This window comes from Bos mutus, chromosome 12 (assembly GCF_027580195.1).
Source record: "Bos mutus isolate GX-2022 chromosome 12, NWIPB_WYAK_1.1, whole genome shotgun sequence".
Taxonomy (NCBI): Eukaryota; Metazoa; Chordata; class Mammalia; order Artiodactyla; family Bovidae; genus Bos; species Bos mutus.
In genome coordinates, this window is record NC_091628.1 from 36021590 (window position 1) to 36044327 (window position 22738).

Consider the following 22738-nt stretch of genomic DNA (forward strand, 5'->3'; position numbering starts at 1 on the left):
AAAATTTTATTTGAATATATGTTAGAAGGAATAGCTTTTACAACATAAAGTGGATCCTTAGAATTTTCAACTCTGTAGGCTTCTCATTTGAATATATACTTAAAGGAACCTATTTAAACCTAAAATCATCTATTAACTTGACTTTGAAAATTGGCAATTTTTTTTTCAGTTTAGTTTTAGGCCCTGTAAACTAAATACACAGTAGCTCCTTTTAGCTATACTTTAACTCTTACATTTCCCCTACTTTCAAATTTTCACCTCCTCCAACATCAACACACTTTTAGGAATGGAAGGAACTTAAGCATTCTGTCTGAAACCTCTGTTTTACACAAGGGACATCAAGGAATAGAGGTTAATTTGCCAAAGTCATCATTAGTCTAAGAGCCAGCATAAACAGCTAGGATGTTGTAATTCTCCATTACAAACAAAGACCGCAGGTACACACAAGAGCTAATCGGTAAACTCAGGAGCAAGAGGTGTATCTGTCTGGCTTTCTGATGCACACTTGACATTCCCTGACTCAGCAACAGTCCTCAAGTACTAGGGGTCCCAAGACACATGGATAAGAATATTCTTAAGAGTTATTTAAATACTAAAAACTGGAATTGAACTAAACAGAGAATTACCAAATGCAAACATATACTCTTGATATGGTCAAAAGTTAAAGATCTACTGTTTATTTAAAGGGGAGGGAGGAAGGGAAAGTGTGCAAAGCTAGACCTATCCTGCAATCTCAGGTTACAATTAAATGTACCTTCCTCAACAGTAAAGACTGCACACTATGTTCTGTTTCATACATTTTTAATATATTTAAAATTATAAGAGACAAAATAGCTGTTTTGAAACTAATTTGACTATTATCATGTCTTAAACTTTTATAAAAAGTGAGCCAGTAGGAAAGATATTCTAATATACAGCTGATAGCAGTTTAAATTGGTAAAACCTTTCCAGAAGGCAGCATGACAAACTATTTCCACAACTTAAAAATGCTCTCACAAATTCACGTACACATATGCACATCAATGACCTACCAACAAATATATGTAAATACATACAAGGGGAAATGGTCTTGGGAGACATTAGAATTTTTCAAAACTGAGTATTAAGAAACACACTTTTTTCAAAATCATTATAAACCAGAACCTTTTTATAACCAATGATCTTTGGACAGATAGAAGCAGTGACACTCTCTGACCCAGTAACTTTACTTCTAGGAGTAAACGCTAAGAAATCATCAGATATTTGAGGGGAAAAAAGTTCATCATATACCAACAACAGCAAAAAAGGAAAATGGTGTAAAAGCCAAATATGGCGACTGGTATAATGAAACCCACTGTGCAGTCATTACAACTTCCATGTATGAACAATTTTAGTGATATGAAAAAATACAGAGCCACATTAAGTGGAGGGAAAACAAGAAAGAACATTATGAAGAACTTCACTCAAGCAAATTAAGAAGTACAAAGGAGAAAGAATGACAACCAGCCGCTCAAACCATGATCAACAGTGGTAGGTAACCTTCAGTTAATCACCTATAAGGGTTTCTCCCCCCCATTTTTTAATTATGGATTTTCCAAATATTCTTCAGTAATTAGACATTACTATCATAACCGAAAAGAATAAGTAAGAAAAACAACTAGCATTTCACAAAACATTCTACACAGCTTCGGTTTCAGTCATTTCTTATTATTCCCCACAATCCTAGGCTGATAAAGTTGCTAACAAGCTTAAAATGATGAAGCCTAAGAAGAGAAGGTACAAGAGAGACAGGCAGGCCTCACGTGGTCGGGAAAAGCCACAGAACTCTTCTCACAGTTTCCACAGAATAAAGCTGCCTGCAGAAAGTATTTTCAAATAGTCAAGAAATTTACCAATCTTTACATATTAAAAAAAAATTAGTGCTAATAAGTAAAAATTAAAATCAGACAGGCAATCAAAATTAAAACACAAATCTAAACGCAATTACACAACATTATATTGCTCCTCACATGTACTAAATATCTTTTCGTTCTCTATTTGCACATTAAAACCATACCATTAAAAACACACGAGCATAAAATGAGTACATGACAAATAGGATGCCAAATTATTAGAATATGGTGACTATAAAGAGTATTTTGTTCTGATTAATTTTCCAATACTCTACAGAGAAATATTACATACATAGTTTACATCTCTTATTAGTTAAAATTTGAAACTTGAAAGTCAATAGAATTAACACATCTTACATGAGTAAACTAACCAAAGTAGCACCAATTAGGACAATGAAAGAAGAACCTGCCTGTAAACAACCCCTAAAGGGGGAGCGGGAGAGGACCCTCACTGCTTACCAGGGTTGTGATGAGCTGCAGACTCTCCGTTCTGAAATGCGTCTCCTGCCACATTCATTCTACCAGGATTGAAAGGTCCTACTGCAGTCTTGGTCTGTGAAGTTAAAGACGGGGTGTATGTTTGCATATTAACACCAAAATTACTTGACTGCAGTCCATTAGAGACATCTCCCAAGCTGGCATTCTGCAGGGATGTTACGTGTGTGATCATCAGGTTCATGTCTCTCCCGTCAGTGTGTTCTAACTGGCCATCACTCACAGAGCCGACGCCTGTTTCTAAGGTCGTAACGTTAGCGATCTGAATCTCAGAGTCTGGTTCTGTGGTGATACCACTATTACCCATTCCTGCATTTACCTTACTTCTTGAAAAACTGGAAGGGGAGAAATCCACATCATTGGTTCTGTTTTTAGACTCAGATGGTCTCCGTTCAATAAAACTGGAGGAATTTTTCTCTTGCCCTTGATTTGTTTCCATATCCTCCTCATCATCAATGACAATCGTCTCACTTACACTCCCCTTCTGAGAAGCCAATTCTTTTGAGGAAGGAAGAATTTTGGAATCATTTCCTGGCAGCTCTTCATTTTTCGATGATGTAAATGTTATGGTTCTTTGATCAGCCACCACTGGTGCACAAGGAGGAGGTGGTTGTACTGGTTCAATAAACACAACATCATCATCGTCTTCCACTGATGAGCTCTGAAATTTATTAGATCTATTCACTAAAGGGTTAGGTGGCCCACTAAACGAATTTCCTACATCCGTGAGACTAGCTGCCATGGCTGTCCTCCCCAACAGAACAGGAGTCTGATCAGTCACTTCCAATCCTCCTGCTGAACCTGTGTCCATGCCAAAGACCCTGTTAAGGAGACAGAAAAAAGACACACGTTACAATTGTCAGTATATGGCTTTTGATGCGACTCAAATTCAAAGAATTTTTTGAAGGTACTTTTACTTTCTTTCTTACTCTAAGTAACAACGATTCTTATCGATGATCCAGGAAAAATTTGATATCCATTCTGTGATCTTCCCTCATTCACTAATCATTTCATATAGTTTATGTGATATAAAAATAACATGCGATATAAAAATACAGGTAATTATACAACTTTCAGTAAGAATATGCAGTATATTTGCAACCTTCTCTTCTCTACCACTGCCTACCCTATAAATTTTAACACTGAAAACATACATAAATCGTTCCACACACATGTGAACAAAAAAATAACTAAAATCTGATCATGACAATCTCTTGATATTTAGCCTTATTCACTGTATCGAATAAAATGACATAATTTAATCTCCAACTTTGCTTACCTTTTTTTTTTAAAATCCACTGTTCTCACATTCCCTGGCTCCCATGTAGCTGCGTGATTAAATCCTTCTGAGAATCTGAAATCTTTGCCAACCGCATCCACAAAGCATAAATGCCCACTGCCCTGCCCTTCATGTCCATCTATTGGGCTGCATAACAGTCCTGACGACATCAGATACTAAGCCCTGGAACCTGTAACTGTTACCTTACAAGGAAAGGGGGTCTGTGCAGAGATGATGATGAGAAAGGACTTAAAAATGGGCTTGGCTGGGTGGGCCCTGCACACACCTCTTGTACCCCATCAAGAGGTGGAGGAGATGACAGGCACTGAGACCAGAGGCGGCTGCGGAGAGGGAACGACACGGCCCAGCATGTCACAGCACCAAAACCTACAGGAGGTGAAGAGCGAGCCCTCCCCAGAGCCTCTGGGCAAGCTTAGCTCTGGTCACACCTTGGCTTGAGCCCCAGGCCACCAATTTCTGACTTGTGACTTCCAGTTTTAAACTGCTAAGTTTGTGGTAATTTGTTACAATAGTCCTAGGAAAATATTATCTGCCCCTTGGTTACATCTTTAAAATAACCCTGATATAGCTGTAATATTTGTCCATGTTCATGATTTAGAAATTGTGGCTTAGAGACGCTAACTAACCAAGTCACACAGCTAGAATGCATCCCCAGGTTTTCACCGCAACAGTCCAAACTCCTCATGACTCTGCCACAGTCGACTCGTATTTCTGAGCACTTACTACACAGGCAGAGGTGTGCCAAGGCCAAAGAGATAGAAGCAAGTTAACAGTAAAACAGTCAGAAAGGAGAAAAATAAGTTACTGAGCAGATAGACGATGAGGTGATGGGCACGGATAGTAGCAGACCCAATCCTGAACATGGATCACCTTCATCTCAGAGGCTAAACTGGAAAAAAACAAGAAGGGAAAATGCAGGGTGAGTACAGACTGCAGGTCAATTTGCACAAAGACAGGACCGTGAAGTGGTTTGTACCCTACACCTTCACAGGAGACAAGACTGCAGCTGTGCAGGTGTGGAAACCTGGTCTAAGGGCCCAGTGCCAACTGTGAACTGCCTGGTAACCCTTCTTCTCTCATAAGGCCACTCAACCCAGTCTGATAACACAGAAGCTTACAAACAAACACTGCTTCATCTATACAGCCATTTGCTTACACTGCGACAAAAGCCTCTGGACGGAAGACGATCACCCTAATATAAATAATTATCATGTTGACAGATGGCTGACAGGCATGAAGAAACTATTCAGTGTGTGTTTTGGTGCATTTTCTGAATTTGTGAGCATGACTTCTCACTTATTAAGTTAAAATTTAAATTTTAGAAAAAACAATGGGTAACAGGATGAAGAAAAAAGACCGAAGACCTCTGTGAGCAGGTGATAACTTCACTGAGACCTGGAATGATGAGCAAGAGCTAACTGGGAAACTGGAGTGAGGGCAGCTCCCAAAGAAGCCCAACGGGAACAAGGCTGACACTTCCAGCACTAGGGTGAAGGCCAAACATGGCTGGAACAAGGTCCAGGTCCATGGAAGGGAACAGGATGAGAGGAGATACAAAACAAGCAAAGAACTCACCAAAGTCAGCAAGTCAGGTTAATAGTTGCATTCAACAAAGATTTATGGAGCACCCAGTATATACAAGACACAGTCTGAGGCGTTGAGAAAAATCAATAAACCAAACAGGTCAATACCCCTGCCATGAGAAATCATGAACCTGGGAGTCACTTGATGGACTAGTGGTTAGGACCCCAGGCTTTCACTGCCGAGGCCTGGACTCAAGCAACCACTAGGAGCTATTCTAAAATTCCACAAGCCAGAAAAAAAAAAAAAAAAACCTGTGAATCACTATGTTGTACACTTCAAACTTTCAGAATATCATAAATCAATACTTCAATTAAGAAAAAGCAGTAGCTCAGATATATACATCAAAAGTGCCCAAGGTTCCAAGACAATGTCAGGACTCTACACACTCTGCACAAAGCTTGGCTCCAAGGCTTCCCTGGTGCTCTAGTGGCTAGGATCCACCGGCCAATGCAGGGGACACAGGTTCAGCCCCTGATCCGGGAAGATCCCATGTTCAGTGGAGATTCTGCACCCATGCTCCGCAACTACTGAGCCAGCACCACAGAGCCCACAAGCCACAACGACTGAAGCCCACACTGTAGAGCATGTGCTCCACTGTAAGAGAAGCCACCGCCATGAGAAGCCCACACACCACAGAGAAAGCCCACACAGCAATGAAGACCCAGCACAGCCAAAAATAAATAAATCTTTTATTTTTTTAAAAAAGCTTGATCCTACAACTCTCTTCATTCTTCTTGTTTAAGCTGTTTGTTTCAGGATGGAAGATATAATATTGGAAAATGAGAAAAGATACATTTATATCTGCTTAAGGAAAATAGATAATTTCATTTAAAAATTTAAGGGGTGACTATTTTGCCTTACTCAAAGACCTAAAAATTATCATTCTAAGCTCTAAGACACTTTAAGTATTATTATTTTTTTTTTAGCTGCACCATGCAGCATTCAGGATTTTAGTTCCCCAACCAGTGATTGAACCCAGGCCCTTGGCAGTGAGAGTGCAGAATCCTAACCACTGGACCACCAGGGAATTTCCCTAAGACACTTTAAATACACTTTCAAATATTAAAATATATACTATATTAACCTAATAAGGAAGACTTGTTTATGGTAAAACAACAGCATGTGCTGGGAGAAACCTTCATACAAGGCCTTCACTTAACTTTAAGTAAACATAAAAAATTTTTAACCTCGCTACAGGAAGTTTTAAATGCTGAAATAAATTGAATGACATTTGATTCAAAAATTTAATAACTGATTCAATTAGGTTCTCTTAAAATACAAGTACATTCATCCAGTAATAGTTAACATGTATTTAATACTTATTATGCACCAAATATTCATGACGATTAAACATTTAAGCAACCCAATGAAAAGTAAAATCATTATCTCCCTTATACAGATTTTTTAAAAAATGCAATCATCTAAAATAAACTGCCCAGGACTTCCCTGGTGGTCAAGTGGTTAAGAGACACCACTGAAGGAGGCATGGGTTTGACCCCTGGTCAGGGAACTAAGATCCCACATACCACAGACAAAAAAAACTTAAAGTAAGCTGCCAAGACCACGGTGAGAAAATGGGAGAGGTCAGGATCTGAATATTCGTAACTACTATATAATATGTTATTACTAAACAATAAAATAATATAGCACAACTCTTATTAATTAAACAAACAAAAAAAAGAACACACCATTCAATAAAAAAGTAACCAAATCAGTATGTGAAAAATACAAGTATCAAAAGCAAGAAATATCAAGCCCAAAGTGCCAGGGTAAGATGAGATGTAACACAAATGGAACTGACTTGTAGTTAACATCTATCTGTCAGAAGGAAGGAAGGATCTTCATCAACGTAACAATTTTCAGAAGAATGTGGTGTAAATCCATTGAACTTAGGGAATGCAAAGGCTTTTAAAGCATGAGTTTTTTGGATCTTTTCTATATTTCAGCATACCTAAAACAAGATGACAATTTCTGGGGCTTAAGACAGAACTGAATCCCCAGTGCCCTCTGGTGGCCGTGAGGTATCCCCTCATGTCTCCTCCCAGTGTAACCGTGGGGAGAGGAGACTTCTCTTGCTGCACAGTTCTTTGCAGTAACCCACGCTTCAAAACAGAGTAATTACTCACCCGTAACAGTTCTTTCCAAATCCTAGACTATAAATGTGGTCACTTCTATACGCCACAGAGAATATGCTTCAACTACCACTCACTGAGCCCTATAAAGAAAAGACAATCTAATTCAAGTTGGTCACTTCTACCTTATCCAAATAAAATCTATTCCCTTCAGCCACTTTTCTACACTAAATCAATTCTAATTATCTATTTAACACCAAGTAAATAACTTCAGTTTTCTGGGTTTCAATTTTCCCTAAAATAAATGGCATTTATTTTATGGTTTTTCTTAGAATTTAAAAAGATAACTGAATGTGAAAATCAATTAACACATTGTTAACTCCTAACAATCACCAGGCAGTTTTGTCTGTACCTCAAGATTTTGGTTAAGTTTCTAATTCATTTTTAGGCTTCCTTGCGATACTGCTTCACTGTTATGGACCACATGCTTGTGTTCCCCCTTCAAATTCATGAGATGGTATAAGGAGGCGAGGCCTCTACAAGAAGATTAAGTCAGGAAGGTGGGGGGGCCCTCATGAGTGAGATGAGTGACTGTTTTATAAAAGACACCAGAAAGCTCCCTCTCCCACCACATGAGGACACAGCACGAAGAGGGAAGCCTGTCTGTGAACAGGAAGCAAGCCCTCACCAGCACCTGGTCTGCAGAAGCCCCAACCATGGGCTTTCCAGCCTCCAGAACTCTGAGACATGAAGGTCTATTGTCTCTGGTACTTCAGTTATACCAGCCCAAGTAGACTGAGACAATCGTCATAAATGCTTTCACAGCTTTACTTGGTCTTTGATTCCATGAGAATCAATTAACCCCAATACTTGATGTTCTCATGAAAAAAAGAAAAGGTAGTTAAAAAATAAAATGTTTGGGACTTCCCTGATGGTCCAGTTGGTTAAGATTCTGTGTTTCCAATTCAGGGGGCATTAATTCTATCCCTGGTCAGGGAACTAAGAACCCACATGCCACATGGCATGGCCAATAAATAAATAAAATGTTGACATTCATTACAATAAAGTATTACTAGTAGGTAAGAAAATCTGGTTAACTTTCAATGAAAATCACAAAGAAAGCATTTCAAATGATTCAAGAAAAATATTCATTCATCATTTTCTCACTGATGAGCCCAAGCTTTCTAGGTACCAAAGGAGGTGCAAAGAAAGCTAAGGCAAATTCGTCTCTACAGTAAAGGCTATTATTCAACATGTGTTTATGGCACCTATAATAGTTCTGAGGCAGTAAGACAAATTAAACTTTTTTAAAATAAAAATCCCTGGGAATTCCCTGGTGGTCCAGTGGTTAGGACTTTACACCTAACCACTGCCACTATCTAACCCTGTGCTTCCAATGTAGGGGGCATAAGTTTAATCTCTGGTTAGGGAACTGAGATCCTGCAGGCCCTGTGGTGCAAGCCCCCAAAAAGTAAACAAACAACTGGAGAGGGTGTGGACAAAAGGGAACCCGCCTACACTGTTGGTGGGAATACAGACTAGTGCTGCCACTATAGAAAACAGTATAGAGGTTCCTTAAAAAAAAAAAACTAAAAACAGAGCTATCATATGATCCAGCAATCCTACTTCTGAGCACATATCTGGAAAAGATGAAAACTCAAACTAGAAAAGATACATATGCACCTCAATGCTCATAGTAGCACTATTCACAAGAGCCAAGATATGGAAGCAATCTAAGTGTCTACTGACAGGGAAATGGATACAGATATGGTGGATATATACACAGTAAAATATTACTCAGTCAGAAGAAAGAATTCACATCAACATAGACGGACCTAGAGATTATCATACTAAATGAGGGAAGTCAGATAAAGACAAATGTCATATGACATCACTTGTAGAATCTAAAGAATGATACAAATTTAGACTCATAGACACAAGATAAACTTATGGTTACCAAAAGGGAAAGGGGGATGGAGGTGGATAAGTTAGTTTGGGATTAACAAATACACAGTATTGGGACTTCTCTGGCAGTCCAGTGGTTTAAGACTTCAACTTCCAATGCAGTGGGTGCAATCCCTGGTTAGGAATCTAAGCAGCTAAGATCTCACACTGTCTCCTGGCCAAAAAACCAAAATATTAAAACAGAAGCAACACTGTAACAAATCTAGTAAAGACTTTAAAAATGGTCCACAGGGGGGAAAAAAAAGTCTTTAAAAAAAAAAACACATAGATACACACTATATATAAAATAAACAAGGACCCACTGTAAAGCACAGGGAATTACAGTCAATATCTTACAGTAACTTATAATAGAAAAGAATACAAATAAGAATATATATATAAAACTAAAATCACTTCACTGTATACCTGAAAACTAACACAACACTGTAAATCAATTATACTTCAATTAAAAAAAAAAATTAACCAAACAAAAATCCTGGAGATGAAAAATTTAATAGCAGAAAAGAAAAAAGTCACTAGAGGGGATTAACAGCAGATGTAAGCAAGCAGAAGAATCAGTAAAATGAAAGGCAGGATAATTAAAATTATCCAGTCTGAAGAGCAAGAAAACAAGAATGAAGAAAAATGAATAGAGCCTAAGAATCTGTGAAACACCACTATGTGCACCAATATATATAACAAAAAGAGACAGAAAAGAACAAAAAACATTTAAAGAAATAATGGCTATAAACTACCCAAATATGATGAATATAACGAGGATAAACACATACACCCAAGAAGCTCAATTCCAAGATGGCCATACCAAGACAGTAATAATCAAATTGTGGACCCAACAGTAAAAGAGAATTTTGAAGTAAGAGAAGTAAGAGAGAAGTAAGATCCATATGCAATGGATCCTCATCACCAGATTTCTCATCCAAAATCATGGATGTGAAAAGCTATGGCATGATATTTAAAATGGTGGGAAAAAAAAACTGTCAACCAAAAATTCTATATCCAACAAAATATTCCTCCAAACATGAGAAGTTAAGACATTCCCCAGAAAAACAAAGGTGAATTTATTACCTGCAAACCTACCCAATATGAAATGCTAAAGGGAATTCTTCAAGCAAAAATATAAACTACAGAGTAAGTTGAAGCTCTAAGAAATACAGAACACAAATGAATACATTTAAAAAAAGCAACAGGAAGCCAGTATTAATGTATCTTTGGTTTATAACTACTTATTGCCCTATGATTTAAAAGGCAAAAGCATACAATAATAATTATCAATATGTTAATGAACACACACATATAAAGATGTTATTGGCAACAAACCTAATGTAAAGGGAAGGACAGAGATGTGTAACAGGCAGAGCATTCACAGATTGTTCAAATGAAGAGTATCATTCCTAGTAAGCTGTTGTAATACTAAGATTCTTGTTTTAATCCTCAAAGTAACCATTATAAAAATAATTATAAACTAATCAGGAAAGAAAGGAATCAAAATGGTACACTAGAAAAAATTAAACACAAGAGAAGGTGATAATAAAAGAAACGGGGGGGTTGCGGATTTAAGACAAACAGAAAACAAGCCACAAAATGGTGGAGGTAAACTTCTCCTTACTCCTTTCGAACAATTACTTTAAATGTAAATAGACTAAATTACTGAAAGAGCTTAGGCTGGATAAAAAGACACACATAATCCATCTATATTCTATCTAGAAGAGACTCATCTTAGATAAAAAAAATACAAGGAGGTTGAAAGTAGGATAGAAAAGATATCCCATGCATATAATACCCAAAACAGAAATGCAGTGGATGTGTGGATATTGGACAAAATAAACGTTAAGTCAAAAAAGCTAACAAGAGGGTTTCCCCAGTGGCCCAATGGTAAAGAATCCATCTTGTAAATACAGGAGACACAGGTTCAATCCCTGATCCAAGAAGATCCCACATGACACAAAGCAACTAAGCACTTGAGCTACAACTACTGAGCCTAGCTCTAGAGCCTGGCAACTGCAACTACCGAGGCCCGCACACCCTAAAGCCTGTGCTTCACAACAAGAGAAGGCCCGAGCACCACATCTAGAGAGTAGCCCACAGAGCAACAAAGGGCCAGCACAGGCAAAAATAAATAAATAATTTTTAAAGCCCTGATTAAAAAGAGAAACTTGGGAAATGAGAAAATACTCATGAGACAAAAGAAGACAAAAACACAACAAATTGAAACTTAAGGGATGCAGTGAAAGTTTTATTCAGCAGATAACTTACTGCTATTAACACCTACATTAAAAATCTCAAACCAATAAACTTTACACCTTAAGAAATCAGAAAAAGAGCTAAATAAACTAAAACTAGCAGAAAGAATGCAGTAATAAAGATCAGTGCAGATACACAAAACAAAGAACAGAAAAATAAAGGAAGGGCTTCCCAGGTGGCGCTAGTGGCAAAGAATCTGCCTGCCAATGCAGGAGACATAAGAGACATGGGTTTGATTGCTGGGTCCGGTAGATGCCCTGAAGGAGGGCATGGCAACCCACACCAATATTCTTGCCTGGAGAATCCCATGGACAGAGCCTGTATAGTCCATAGGGTCACAAAGAGTTGGACACGACTGAGGCAACTTCACACACACACACACACACACACACACACACAATCCAGTACAAAATAAAAAAGGGGGAAAAAAAAGAGTGAAAAAAAATGTTTTAATAAAAGAAAAAATAGAGGAAACACAAAATTACAAATATGTGGCTCCTTGAAAAAATTAACAAACCTTTAGCTATACTGACAAGGAAAAAACTCTCTAAAGTTATTAAAATCAGAAACAAAGAGAATTCTCTGGTGGTCCAGTGGTTAGGACTTGGCCCTTTCACTGCCAGGGCCCACGTTCGATCCCTGGTCCAAGAACTAAGATCGCACAAACCAAGCAGTGCAACCGAGAGAGAAAGAAATTGACATGTGACTAGCATAACAAATATAATTTTTAAAAAAAAATCAGAAATATTAATAAGGTATCACTACTGACTTTATAGAAATGACTGAATATAATTTCGCAATTATATGCCAAAAAACTGGACAACCCAAAATAAAAAATTTTTAAAAACGGGTAAATTTTTTAACACAAATTACAAAAACTGACTCAAGAAGAAACACAAAATCTGAATTATAACATGCAAAGAGACTGAATAAGTAATCAAAAAATCTCCCAATAAAGAAATTCACCAGGTTCACCAGGTGAAGTCTACCAAACATTTAAAGAAGAATTAACACTGTTCTTTCTCAAATTCTTTCTAATGATGTTCAACATAATCAGTCATTAGGGATATGCAAATCAAACCAGGAAAGATATCACATCCATCAGGATGGCTACTATCAAAATAAACAAAAAGTAACAGTATCAGTGAAGGGAAATTGGTTAGCTGATTGAAGAAAGGGTGATTCCTTGTGCACTGCTATTGGGAATGTAAAAAGGTGCCACCACTATTCACAACAGAATGGAGGTTATTCAAAAAATTGAAAAATGGAATTACCATAAAATTCAGCAGTCCCACTCTAGGTATACTATATCCAAATATTTTCTCTATAGTTAATCACAGTTGTATGTACCATATGTATCTATCAATATTAAGGGATTTAGTCAGCATTTCATTGAATTTAGACATATTTGAGGACAAAAAAAAATTAATCTTTTACATTATTCAAGTCTTCCCATTCAGATATATGTAAATCTGTCCATTCTGGTTTTCTTGCATGTCTTACTATATTATTTTACAATTTGCTTCATAAAATTCTTGCATATTTGTTATAGTTGTTCCCATTGCTTGCAATAGTAAAATGGATTTTTCCCATTACATCATAAAATGTTTACATAGCAAAGAAACACTATAAATAAGGTGCAAAAATATGAAAAAGACACATGCTATATAATGTATATATACTTGTAATTGAAATAACAAGAACTGATTTCCATACTTTAGAAAGAAGACAAATTAAACTGACAAAACTTTAACTATTTGATAACATTCAGTGTTGGCAAGAACATGGAAAAACTAGTAGAAAGGGCAGTGAGTTTTGTGGTCCAGTCGAAAGCAATCTGGCAGCGTCTATAAAAACGTGTAATATGCACGTGTGCGTGCTCAGTCGCTAAGTTATGTCCAAGTCTTTGGGACCACATGGACTATCGCCAATCAGGCTCAACTGTCCTGGGATTTTCCAGGCAAGAGTACTGGAGTGGGTTGCTATTTCCTCCTCTGGGAGATCTTGCTAACCCAGGGATAGAACCCCTGTCTCCTCTGTCTCCTGTATTAGCAGACGGGTTCTTTACCATGGAGCCACATGCTGACTGGTTCTCCAGAATCTCCCCCAGAGAAAACACACATGAACCCAAAGAAACTACTTCACATATATTTCATGCAGCACTGTAAATAACAAAAAAACCCAAATAGATTAAATGTCCACCAATGGAATATCTGAACTGCTAAAAAAGTGCATGTCATGAAGTGCCACACAGCATTTTAAAAAGAAATCCTTACATACTAACTCAGAAAAATGTCTAAGACATACTACTAAGTGAAAAAACCAAGACGCAGGAAGATGTATATAGTTGTTTATTATTGTTCACTCACTAAGTCATGTCTGTGTCTGACTCTTTGAGGCACCATGGACAGTACCTGTGGTATACCAGGCTCCTCTGTCCTCCAGTATCTCCAGACTTTGCTCAGATTCATGTCCATTGAGTTGGTGATGCTATCTAACCATCTCATCCTCTGCTGCTCCCTTCTCCTTTTGCCCTCAATCTTTCCCAGCATCAGGGTCTTTCCCCATGAGTTGGCTCTTTGCATCAGGTGGCCAAAATATGACATATAGCACACATGTTTTCAACATGCACATATAAGTTTAATTTATTATTACAGGTACATGTTAATATATGCCCAGGAAGGATTTAGAGTAATACACACTAAATTGGTACTACTACTAATCTCTGAGCAAGTGAGGAAAGCAGCCAGGAGATCGATGATAGATGAACACAGATTATGACCTCATGTTGCTTACCATATAGCCACAAAATCCCTTTTAAGAAAATCTCTTAATATCTTTATCAGATATGGGACAATGCTACTCTGGTTTTAGAAGCTGATAGGAATTATTTAATTAACATACTAAAAATCCATTCAAGGGCTATGCCAGCATCTAAAAACTAATCTCTTCTGATTTAGTAAATAAATGAATAAATCAATTAATTGATTCAAGTTACCTCTAGAGTGTAGAATTTCCAAGTTAAGGAATAATCTCTTCTTTTCCATAGGGTCAAACTTTAACTGCAAGATAATTTCAAATAATTTTAACTTTCTCTGGGGATCTCATCCACTCCCCTGATTTTAAATAAAACCTCAATGCCCAGACTGATTAACTTATCTCAGTCGAGGTGTCTCAAAGCCCCAAACCACCTACTCCCAATATCCAAGTCATCTGAATTTCCTTTCACCGTTTTTACCCCTCCTCCAATCTTTGCCATTTGGGGGAAGTTAATGTATCTAGCTTCCCAGGTGGCTCAGTGGAAAAGAACCCAACTGTCAAGCAGGAGACTTGGGTTCAGTCCCTGGGCTGGGAAGATCTCCTGGAGAAGGGCGTGGCAACCCACTCTAGTATCTTGCCTGGAGAATCCCTATCCATGGACAGAGGAGACTGGCGGGTACAGTCCATGCAGGTGGCAGAGAGTCAGACAGGACTGAGGACGGAGCACACATGGTTGTCTGCGTATGTGCCCTGGACCTGACACTCTAAGGCTCCTCCTGACCTCACCCTGCTAACAACAGGCTCCTCACACTTCTGCTGAATTTGCGCTACTACCACCACACAGAACTGAGGCTTGTGGACCAGCCTAACACACTGGTCAGTACAATTCACACATTAATCTGCTGAAGACCTTGGCAACATAAGGAAAGGGATTATCAAAAATGTCAATTGCTTATTTATGTATTTATTTGGCTGCATTGGGTCTTAGTTGCAGCATGTGGGATCTAGTTCCCTGATCAGGGATCAAACTGAGCCCCTGCATTAGGAGCTTGGAGTCTTAGCCACTGGACCACAAAAGAAGTTCCCAAAATGTCAACTGTTGATAATAGTATATATGCAAAATGACTAGTATGCTGAGAATGAAAAAAATCATAATGTTATTTTAAAAATACAAATCTTGAGGGACCTCATAAACTTTTTTCTGTCTGAAACCTCTAGCTGTGCATCACAATCTTACTTAAAATACTTAACTTAAAAACCTCAACACCTGCTTCACTGACTATGCCAAAGCTTTGACTGTGTGGATCACAGTGTGAAAAAGTCCTTAAAGAGATGGGAATATCAGACCACCCTACCTGTCTCCTAAGAAACCTGTATGCAGGTCAAGAAGCAACAATTAGAACCAGACATGAAACAACTGATCAGTTCCAAATTGGGAAAGGAGTATGACAAGGCTGTATTCTGTTGCCTTGTTTATTTAACTTACATGCAGAGTATATCGTGTGAAATACTAGGCTGGATGAATCACATGCTGGAATCAAGAGTGCTGGGAGAAATATCAACAACCTCAGATATTCAGATGATACCATTCTAATAGCAGAAAGTGAAGAGGAACTAGAGAGCCTCTTGATGAAATTAAGATGCTTGATGAAAGTGAAAGAGGAGAGTGAAAAAGCTGCCTAAAAATTCAACATTCAAAAAACTAAGGTCATGGCATCTGGTCCCACCACTTTATGGCAAAATAGAAGGAAAAAGTGGAAGCAGAGACAGATTTTACTTTCTTGGGCTCCAAAATCACTGTGGACAGTGACTGCAGCCATGAAATTAAGATGCTTGCTCCTTGGAAGAAAAGCTATGACAAACCTAGACAGCATATTTAAAAGTGGAGGCTTCACTTTGCCAACAAAGGTCCATACAGTCAAAGCTATGGTTTTTCTAATAGTCATGTATGGATGTGAGAGCTGAACCACAAAGAAGGCTGAATGCCAAAGAACTAATGCTTTCGAACTATGGTGCTGGAGAAGACTCCTAAGAGTCAAACCAGTCAACCCTAAATGAAATCAACCTTGAGTATTCATTGGAAGGACTGATGCTGAACCTCCAATACTTTGGATACCTGATGTGAAGACCTGACTTACTGAAAAAGACACTGACACTGTGAAAGATTGAAGCCAAAAGGAGAAGGAGGTGGCAGAGGATGAGATGATTAGATAGTGTTACCCACTCAATGCATATGAATTTGAGCAAAATCTGGGTGATGGTGGAGGACAGAGGAGCCTAGTGTGCTGCCATCCACGGGCTTGCAAAGAGTCGGACATGACTTAAGAGACTGAACAACAACTGCTACACATTACAACTCTAGACTTCAATAAAGAAAGTGAAGTCGCTCGGTCGTGTCCGACTCTTTGTGACCCCATGGACTGTAGCCTACCAGCTTCTCTGTCCATGGGATTTTCCAGGCAAGGGTACTAGAGTGCGGAGAAGCCAATGGCAACCCACTCCAGTACTCTTGCCTGGAAAATCCATAGACAGAGGAGCCTGGTAGGCTGCAGTCCATGGGGTCGCTAAGAGTCGGACATGACCGAGCAACTTCACTTTCACTTTTCACTTTCATGCACTGGAGAATGAAATGGCAACCCACTCCAGTGTTCTTGCCTGGAGAATCCCAAGGACAGGGGAGCCTGGTGGGCTGCCGTCTATGGGGTCTCGCAGAGTCAGACACGACTGAAGTGACTTATCAGCAACAGTAACTTTCTCAATGACAATTTATAGTTTTTACATATTGGAGCTGTCCATAAGAACTTTGAGATTTGAATATCTTAAAGTGAAAGTCAAAGTGGCTTGGTCCCGTCTGACTCTTTGTGACCCCATGGACTGTATGTAGCCTGCCAGGCTCCTCTGTCCATGGAATTCTCTGGGATAGACAACTGGAGTGGGTAGCCGTTCTCTTCTCCAGGGCATATTCCCAAGCCAGGGATCAAATCCAGGTCCCCAGAATTTCAGGCAGATTATTTACCATCTCAGCCACCAGAGAATATCTTAAAAGTTCTGTTCAATTCTAAAATCCCAATTTGTGCTCTGACAGGAATAGAAAAAAATTAACCAACTGAAATCAAAAATGGAAAATACATGGAATCAACATACTGTCTCAGCATACTTGCTTCCTAACTTAAAATGCCCTACATAAAATACTGTTAATCCAATGGGAGAAAGCACTTGGGTTTAGGCTCATCTTGCATTGCTTAAATAAAACATGCAAGGTGAATATGTCAACGTCCTCTTATAATAAGTGTTATTCAACATAATATATGTGTGAATATTACCAGTAGACAGATATGAATGCCTAGAAAAAGATACAAAATTTCTAATTATACCACACCTTTTGACAACAATAGAGTTCCAACATGCATACATATTCTTTACATAACAGTTACAACACAGCATCTGACCAAAGGTAAGGATTCACTTTGCCTCAAATGCATTAGTAAGGCACTCTGTACCTCAAACAAGGGCAACATACAATAAAACTTCTAAAAATAGGAACAGTGTTGTACGAAGATGGTATGTCAAGCTCCATACCCACACAAAGGTCTGAAATGTTCACTGTCAGCATCGGTGTGACATCTGAGTACTCAGAGTTGTCCCACCACATGGGGTACAAGAGTCTAATGCAAGAGAACCTAGAGGAGAAGAATTCAGAAAAGCAGGGCCACTCTCCCTTTCCCTCAACTGTGTGACAAATGACAGGAGGAGGAACACATACTATTAAGGATGCACTAAAGAAGGTACCATAAACATGTGAAGTATTTTTAAATATCAAAATACTTCATAAGTACACCTAAAGGTACCTAACTCACATTAAGTGCACGATAAATTTACATATAATAAAGAACTTTGATTTAATCAAAGTGAATTTAAAATTGTCAGGTTATCTTTTTGCCTGGTGCATTAAAGCACCATTAGTTGATGCTTTTAAGTAAAAGAATTTTTAATTCTGAGCTAAATCGTTAAGGAAAACAAGAACCACATCCCTTCAAAAACTGAGACTTCCCTGATGTGAGTGGTCAGGACTCTGAGCTTCCACTACAAGGGTCACAAGTTCAATACCTGGTTTGGGAACTAAGATCACACATGCTGCACAGTGCAGTCAGAAAAAAAAGTACATCCGTGTACAAATTATAGTTGGGCCTCCCTTTTACTGAGTTCCTTCATATCAGCAGATCCAACTGCCTGCAGCACTATTAAAAAAAAATCCAGGCATAAGGGGACCCACAATTCAAATCCATGTAGTTCAAGGGTCAACCGTATTTGAAAGAATCTTAGCTTTCATACATACATATGTTCATACATATGTTGACATTACAGTAAAGTCCTGATTATACATTTTGTATGTCCTCATCTCCAAATGTGTACTTAACATAACCAATTAACCTTCCTCCACCGACATCACAAATAAATACAAAGAAAAATTTTAGAATGGTAAATCTTCTAGGAAAATATGTGGTGATAATATAAGCTTTACCCATCTATTGATAGTTGAAAGATTTAATCCCTGATCCACTATATCTGAATGATTTAATGCCTGAAAAGACCTTTAAACTTATTACAGAAGTTATATTCATTTTAAGTTACAGTATTTAAGAAATAGATACTAAATTGCACACATACACACTGAAAGAAGAATATATTATTTCTGATTCAAATAGACCCTATTAGTTTAAAACCAGTCAAATAATTATCTAATAGTTATCTAATTGATAACTGTGGTACTACTTTTTTTTCTTAAAGATACTCAGTAAGATTTAACATTCCATGTTTGTTTACCCACTGGTCTCCAGCAAAAGAATACAGGCTGTAAAGACTGTAACTTCCAGTTTTTTCAATTTCAATTTCTAAATTTGTGAAACAAGCATATTATATACTTTAAAACAGGACAACACAAAGGACTTCCCTAGAAATCCAGTGGCTACAACTCCACACTGCCAATGCAGGGGGCACAGGTTTGATCCCTGATCACAGAACTAAGGATCCTACAGGCCTTAGTGTGGCCCAAAGATTTAAAAATAAATTAAAAAAATGAAAATTTACAAATAAAACAGGACACCACATCTGCTGAACTCAGGCCTGTAACCAAAACTGGTTAAGTTCAAATCCTGTTTAAACAAATACTACTACCTGGGTTATCTGCTTAGGCCTGTTTCCTCCTCTAAGAATTAGGAATAAAAACACTAAGTTTTTATAAAGATTAAACTATTTAATATGTTAAAAATTAGTCTGGACATGTGTTGATAATTATAGAATGTAAATGATAGGTACACAGAGGTTCAATATACTATTTTCCCTCATAAAGTTGATAGTTGCCATAGTAACTTTAAAGAAAAAAAACTTATGCTCGCATACAATACAGGCTCAATACATGCTATTTTTATGACCCCTGCAGGCCATTTGCCAAGATTTCCTTAAAGGAAATAATACATGAAAGCACCGGGGACCTGCCTAAAGTGGTATTTGCTTAATACAAGTTGCCATCCTCACATCATCCTTCACAATCAGTATTCAGTTTGTGTTCATTGTCTATTATTTTTTGACCCATTTGAGACTTAATATTTAAGCATAAGCGACCATACTCATGACTCACCTTTGGCAGAGACCTGCAAGTTAACTATTGGTGGGCTCCAGAGATATAATGTGTCCAGAACAGTAACTTCACTGATATTTTGTAACTCATTACAACGGATGGAAAATGACCCGTTATGTTTATCTTACTGTCTAGCACATTACGAGGCTACTTTAAAACCGACAAATTGCAAGCATTAAACGATAACTCTCAGGTAACACTTAACACGTCAGGAACAACTCAAGGGAACACTAAGCATCACAAAAGATTTGGGGCTAAGAGTAACCAGAGCAGGGAACTAGGTGATAAAGTAAGACAACAGGAGGAGGGGGCCTCATGCCTTTCCTAAGCAAACACTTTAAAGACATCCACCAACTCATGAACCCTAAGAGTCAAAATTTGTGTTTTACATCACACACTCAGAGCTAAATCCGTCGTTTTGCGTCTCCAACCCCTTCAATCAATTCTCCATTGAAAAGGAAGAGAAAGTGTTAAAAGATGGTTGCAGACCAGGCGTCAAACGAAACGACTTCAATTCCCACCCTGGAACTCTAGAGGGCGCCAGCAATATGCCCTCCTTCCTCCACCCCTCCTCCCGGGTAACGTGAGCAGCTGCAGGAGCCCGTATTCTGGTTGCTGAGGTTGGTATTGCAGCAGGAGCGCTCTCTGCAGCGGTGCAAACAGCAGCGCCCACTCCCAGCTGCCTCACCAGCCATTATCCAAGCTGCGCCCCGGGGGCAGTGCCACCCAGGGGGAAGCTCCTCCCCCTCAAAACAACGGGGACGCACCGGTCCCCAGGCCGAGGCCCTACATTAACCTGCCAACGTCTTCTAGGAGCATCAAATTAGGGGCAAAAGACTCACAATCGGGGTGTTGTCCTCCTCACGCTCAGCCAAAGATGCACCAGGTAAGGATGAATTCAAGTCCTGGTCCTGGGATAAGAGAAAAAATGAAAAAATGGATCAACAACATCTAACCAGGTGGGAGAACCAAACCTTTTCCACCAGAAGGAGGCAGAGAACTGAGTAAGAGGTCAAGGAGGTTCGGACCTTCGATTATTGCTCCCTAGTCAGGCACCAACAATCCCCTCCAACGTAAAGTAGAGCAAAACGGCATAAAATTTTTATTTGGGACCAAAACCCACGTGAAAGGCAAACCCTGGGGGGAGGAGGCGGAGGGCATCAGGCCTGCTCGGGGGGAAGGGGGGAGGGGTAAGGGAAGGGCGAGCGCAGCCTCGACGCCAGCGGAGACTCCGATCCCCCGGATCGGCCCGCCCAGCGCCGTCTCCGCCGCGCCCGCACCCACGCCGCGCTGGGGAGAGCCCGCGTCGCCGCGGGGCGGAAACCCCCCGCCTGTGCCCCCGGCTCTTGCCCGGGGCCCGAGACTTGCCCCCCCGCAGTCGGCGACCGGCAGCGCTGCCTCCCCGTCCGCCATTAGAGACCCAGCCAAACAATACGTGCGGAGCCGAGCCGCGCGCGCGCCGGGGCCGGGGCGGCCGAGGAGGGGACCGGCGCGGGGGGCCCGCTCCCTCGCCCCCAAACTCGGGGACCTCGCGCCGTCGCTGGGAGAGCGCTAACGGGACCCCGAGCCCCCACGGAGGCGCCCCTCCCCCACCCACCCCACCCCCACACCGCGCGACCCCCACAGCCGGCCCCCGCCCCGGGCGGCCCCGGGCGACCCCCGCCACCGGCGGCTGCCTCACTCCGCCCTCGCGGCCGCGCCCGCACTCCCGCAGCCCGCGGGCCGCCCGCCAACGCGCCTGGGACATCAGCGGAGCCGCCGGCAGCCGGAGGCCCCGAAGCGGCAGCGGCGACGGCGGCCGCGCCGCGGGGCGCTCGTCCCGGGTCGGTGGGAGGCTTCGGAGGCCGCCCTCACCCATCTCCGCCTCCCGGCGCCTCCGCCTCCGGAGGCTGCGCCGCTCCCGGCCACCCCCACTGTCGGCGGCCCTGGACTGGAGACACGGCGGGGACAAGCCTCACCCGGTTCTGGCTGCGGCTCCACGGAACGAACCTCCCCGCCCCCGGCCCACCCCCCTTCGGCAACACGCGCAACTCCGCTCGGTCCAGTCCCGGCTTTAGCGCTGGTGAGGAGGCGGAGGCGGCGGCCGCGGCGGCGCGGCCCGACCCGGCAGGCCCCGCCCCCTGCGCCCTCACTGGCGGCCGGGGAGGGCGGGCTGGGCGCCTCGGGGGCGCCCATTGGCTGCGTCCGCCTTCCTTCAGGGCCCCCCCTTGAGGGGGTGGTCCGATGCTCTGTCCGTCAGCCGCAGGCCACACCCCCGCGCCTCCATTCCATCCCCCCCCCCGCCCCCACCGTGGCCCGGCCCGTCAGGGTCGGGCCGCCGACTCCGGTTCCCGCAGCACCGGCCGCGGCTCGGCCTCTGGGGCTGGGCGCTGTCGAGCCCCGGCGGCCCGAAGACCTGATCCGGGCCACCTGCCCTCGCAACGGCTACGAGCGCCGCCTCCTCAGGAGCGCCGCGGCCTCGATGTCCCCCAAGCCCTCCCTGTCCAGTGTCTGGGAGCCCCGTGAGGGCTGGAAGAGCAGGGGCTTCGGCGAAGGGGGCGGGAGCCGGGGTCTGGAAGGCTGGCGGGGGGCCCCACGCGCTCCTAGGGCTGGAGGCGCTTCCCCTCTCCTCAGCCCCGTGGGGAGGCGTCCCTCGCTCCCGTCATGGCTGAGGGAGGAGACGACGTCCTCCATCTTGTCGGGGCCGTGGGGGGAACTGGGGGCAACTCCGACTAGTCCCAGGAAGCCGGGGCTGGACCCCGCGGTGGAGACGGCGCCCGCTGCCGGCTGCGAACCTGGGCCCGGCCGACGCGACGGGGTCCGGCCCGGACGC

The 22738-nt window shown here is 41.5% G+C and overlaps 1 protein-coding gene across 3 annotated transcripts in view; it reads right to left on the reverse strand.

The window, feature by feature from the left end:
* The window catches only part of ZMYM2 (zinc finger MYM-type containing 2), a 62733-nt gene extending 40856 nt beyond the window's left edge, over positions 1 to 21877 (reverse strand). For 2 of the 3 annotated variants that reach the window (XM_070380554.1, XM_070380552.1), the window contains exons 1-3: positions 21665 to 21877; positions 20769 to 20837; positions 2331 to 3187 (exon numbers count right to left, since the gene is read on the reverse strand). In XM_070380554.1, the coding sequence (XP_070236655.1) occupies positions 2331 to 3177 (847 nt within the window). In that variant the 5' untranslated portion in view covers positions 3178 to 3187; positions 20769 to 20837; positions 21665 to 21877. The remainder of the gene's footprint in view (positions 1 to 2330; positions 3188 to 20768; positions 20838 to 21664) is intronic. The other variant, XM_070380553.1, reaches the window with a different exon arrangement.
* Between the last annotated feature and the right edge of the window lie 861 nt (positions 21878 to 22738).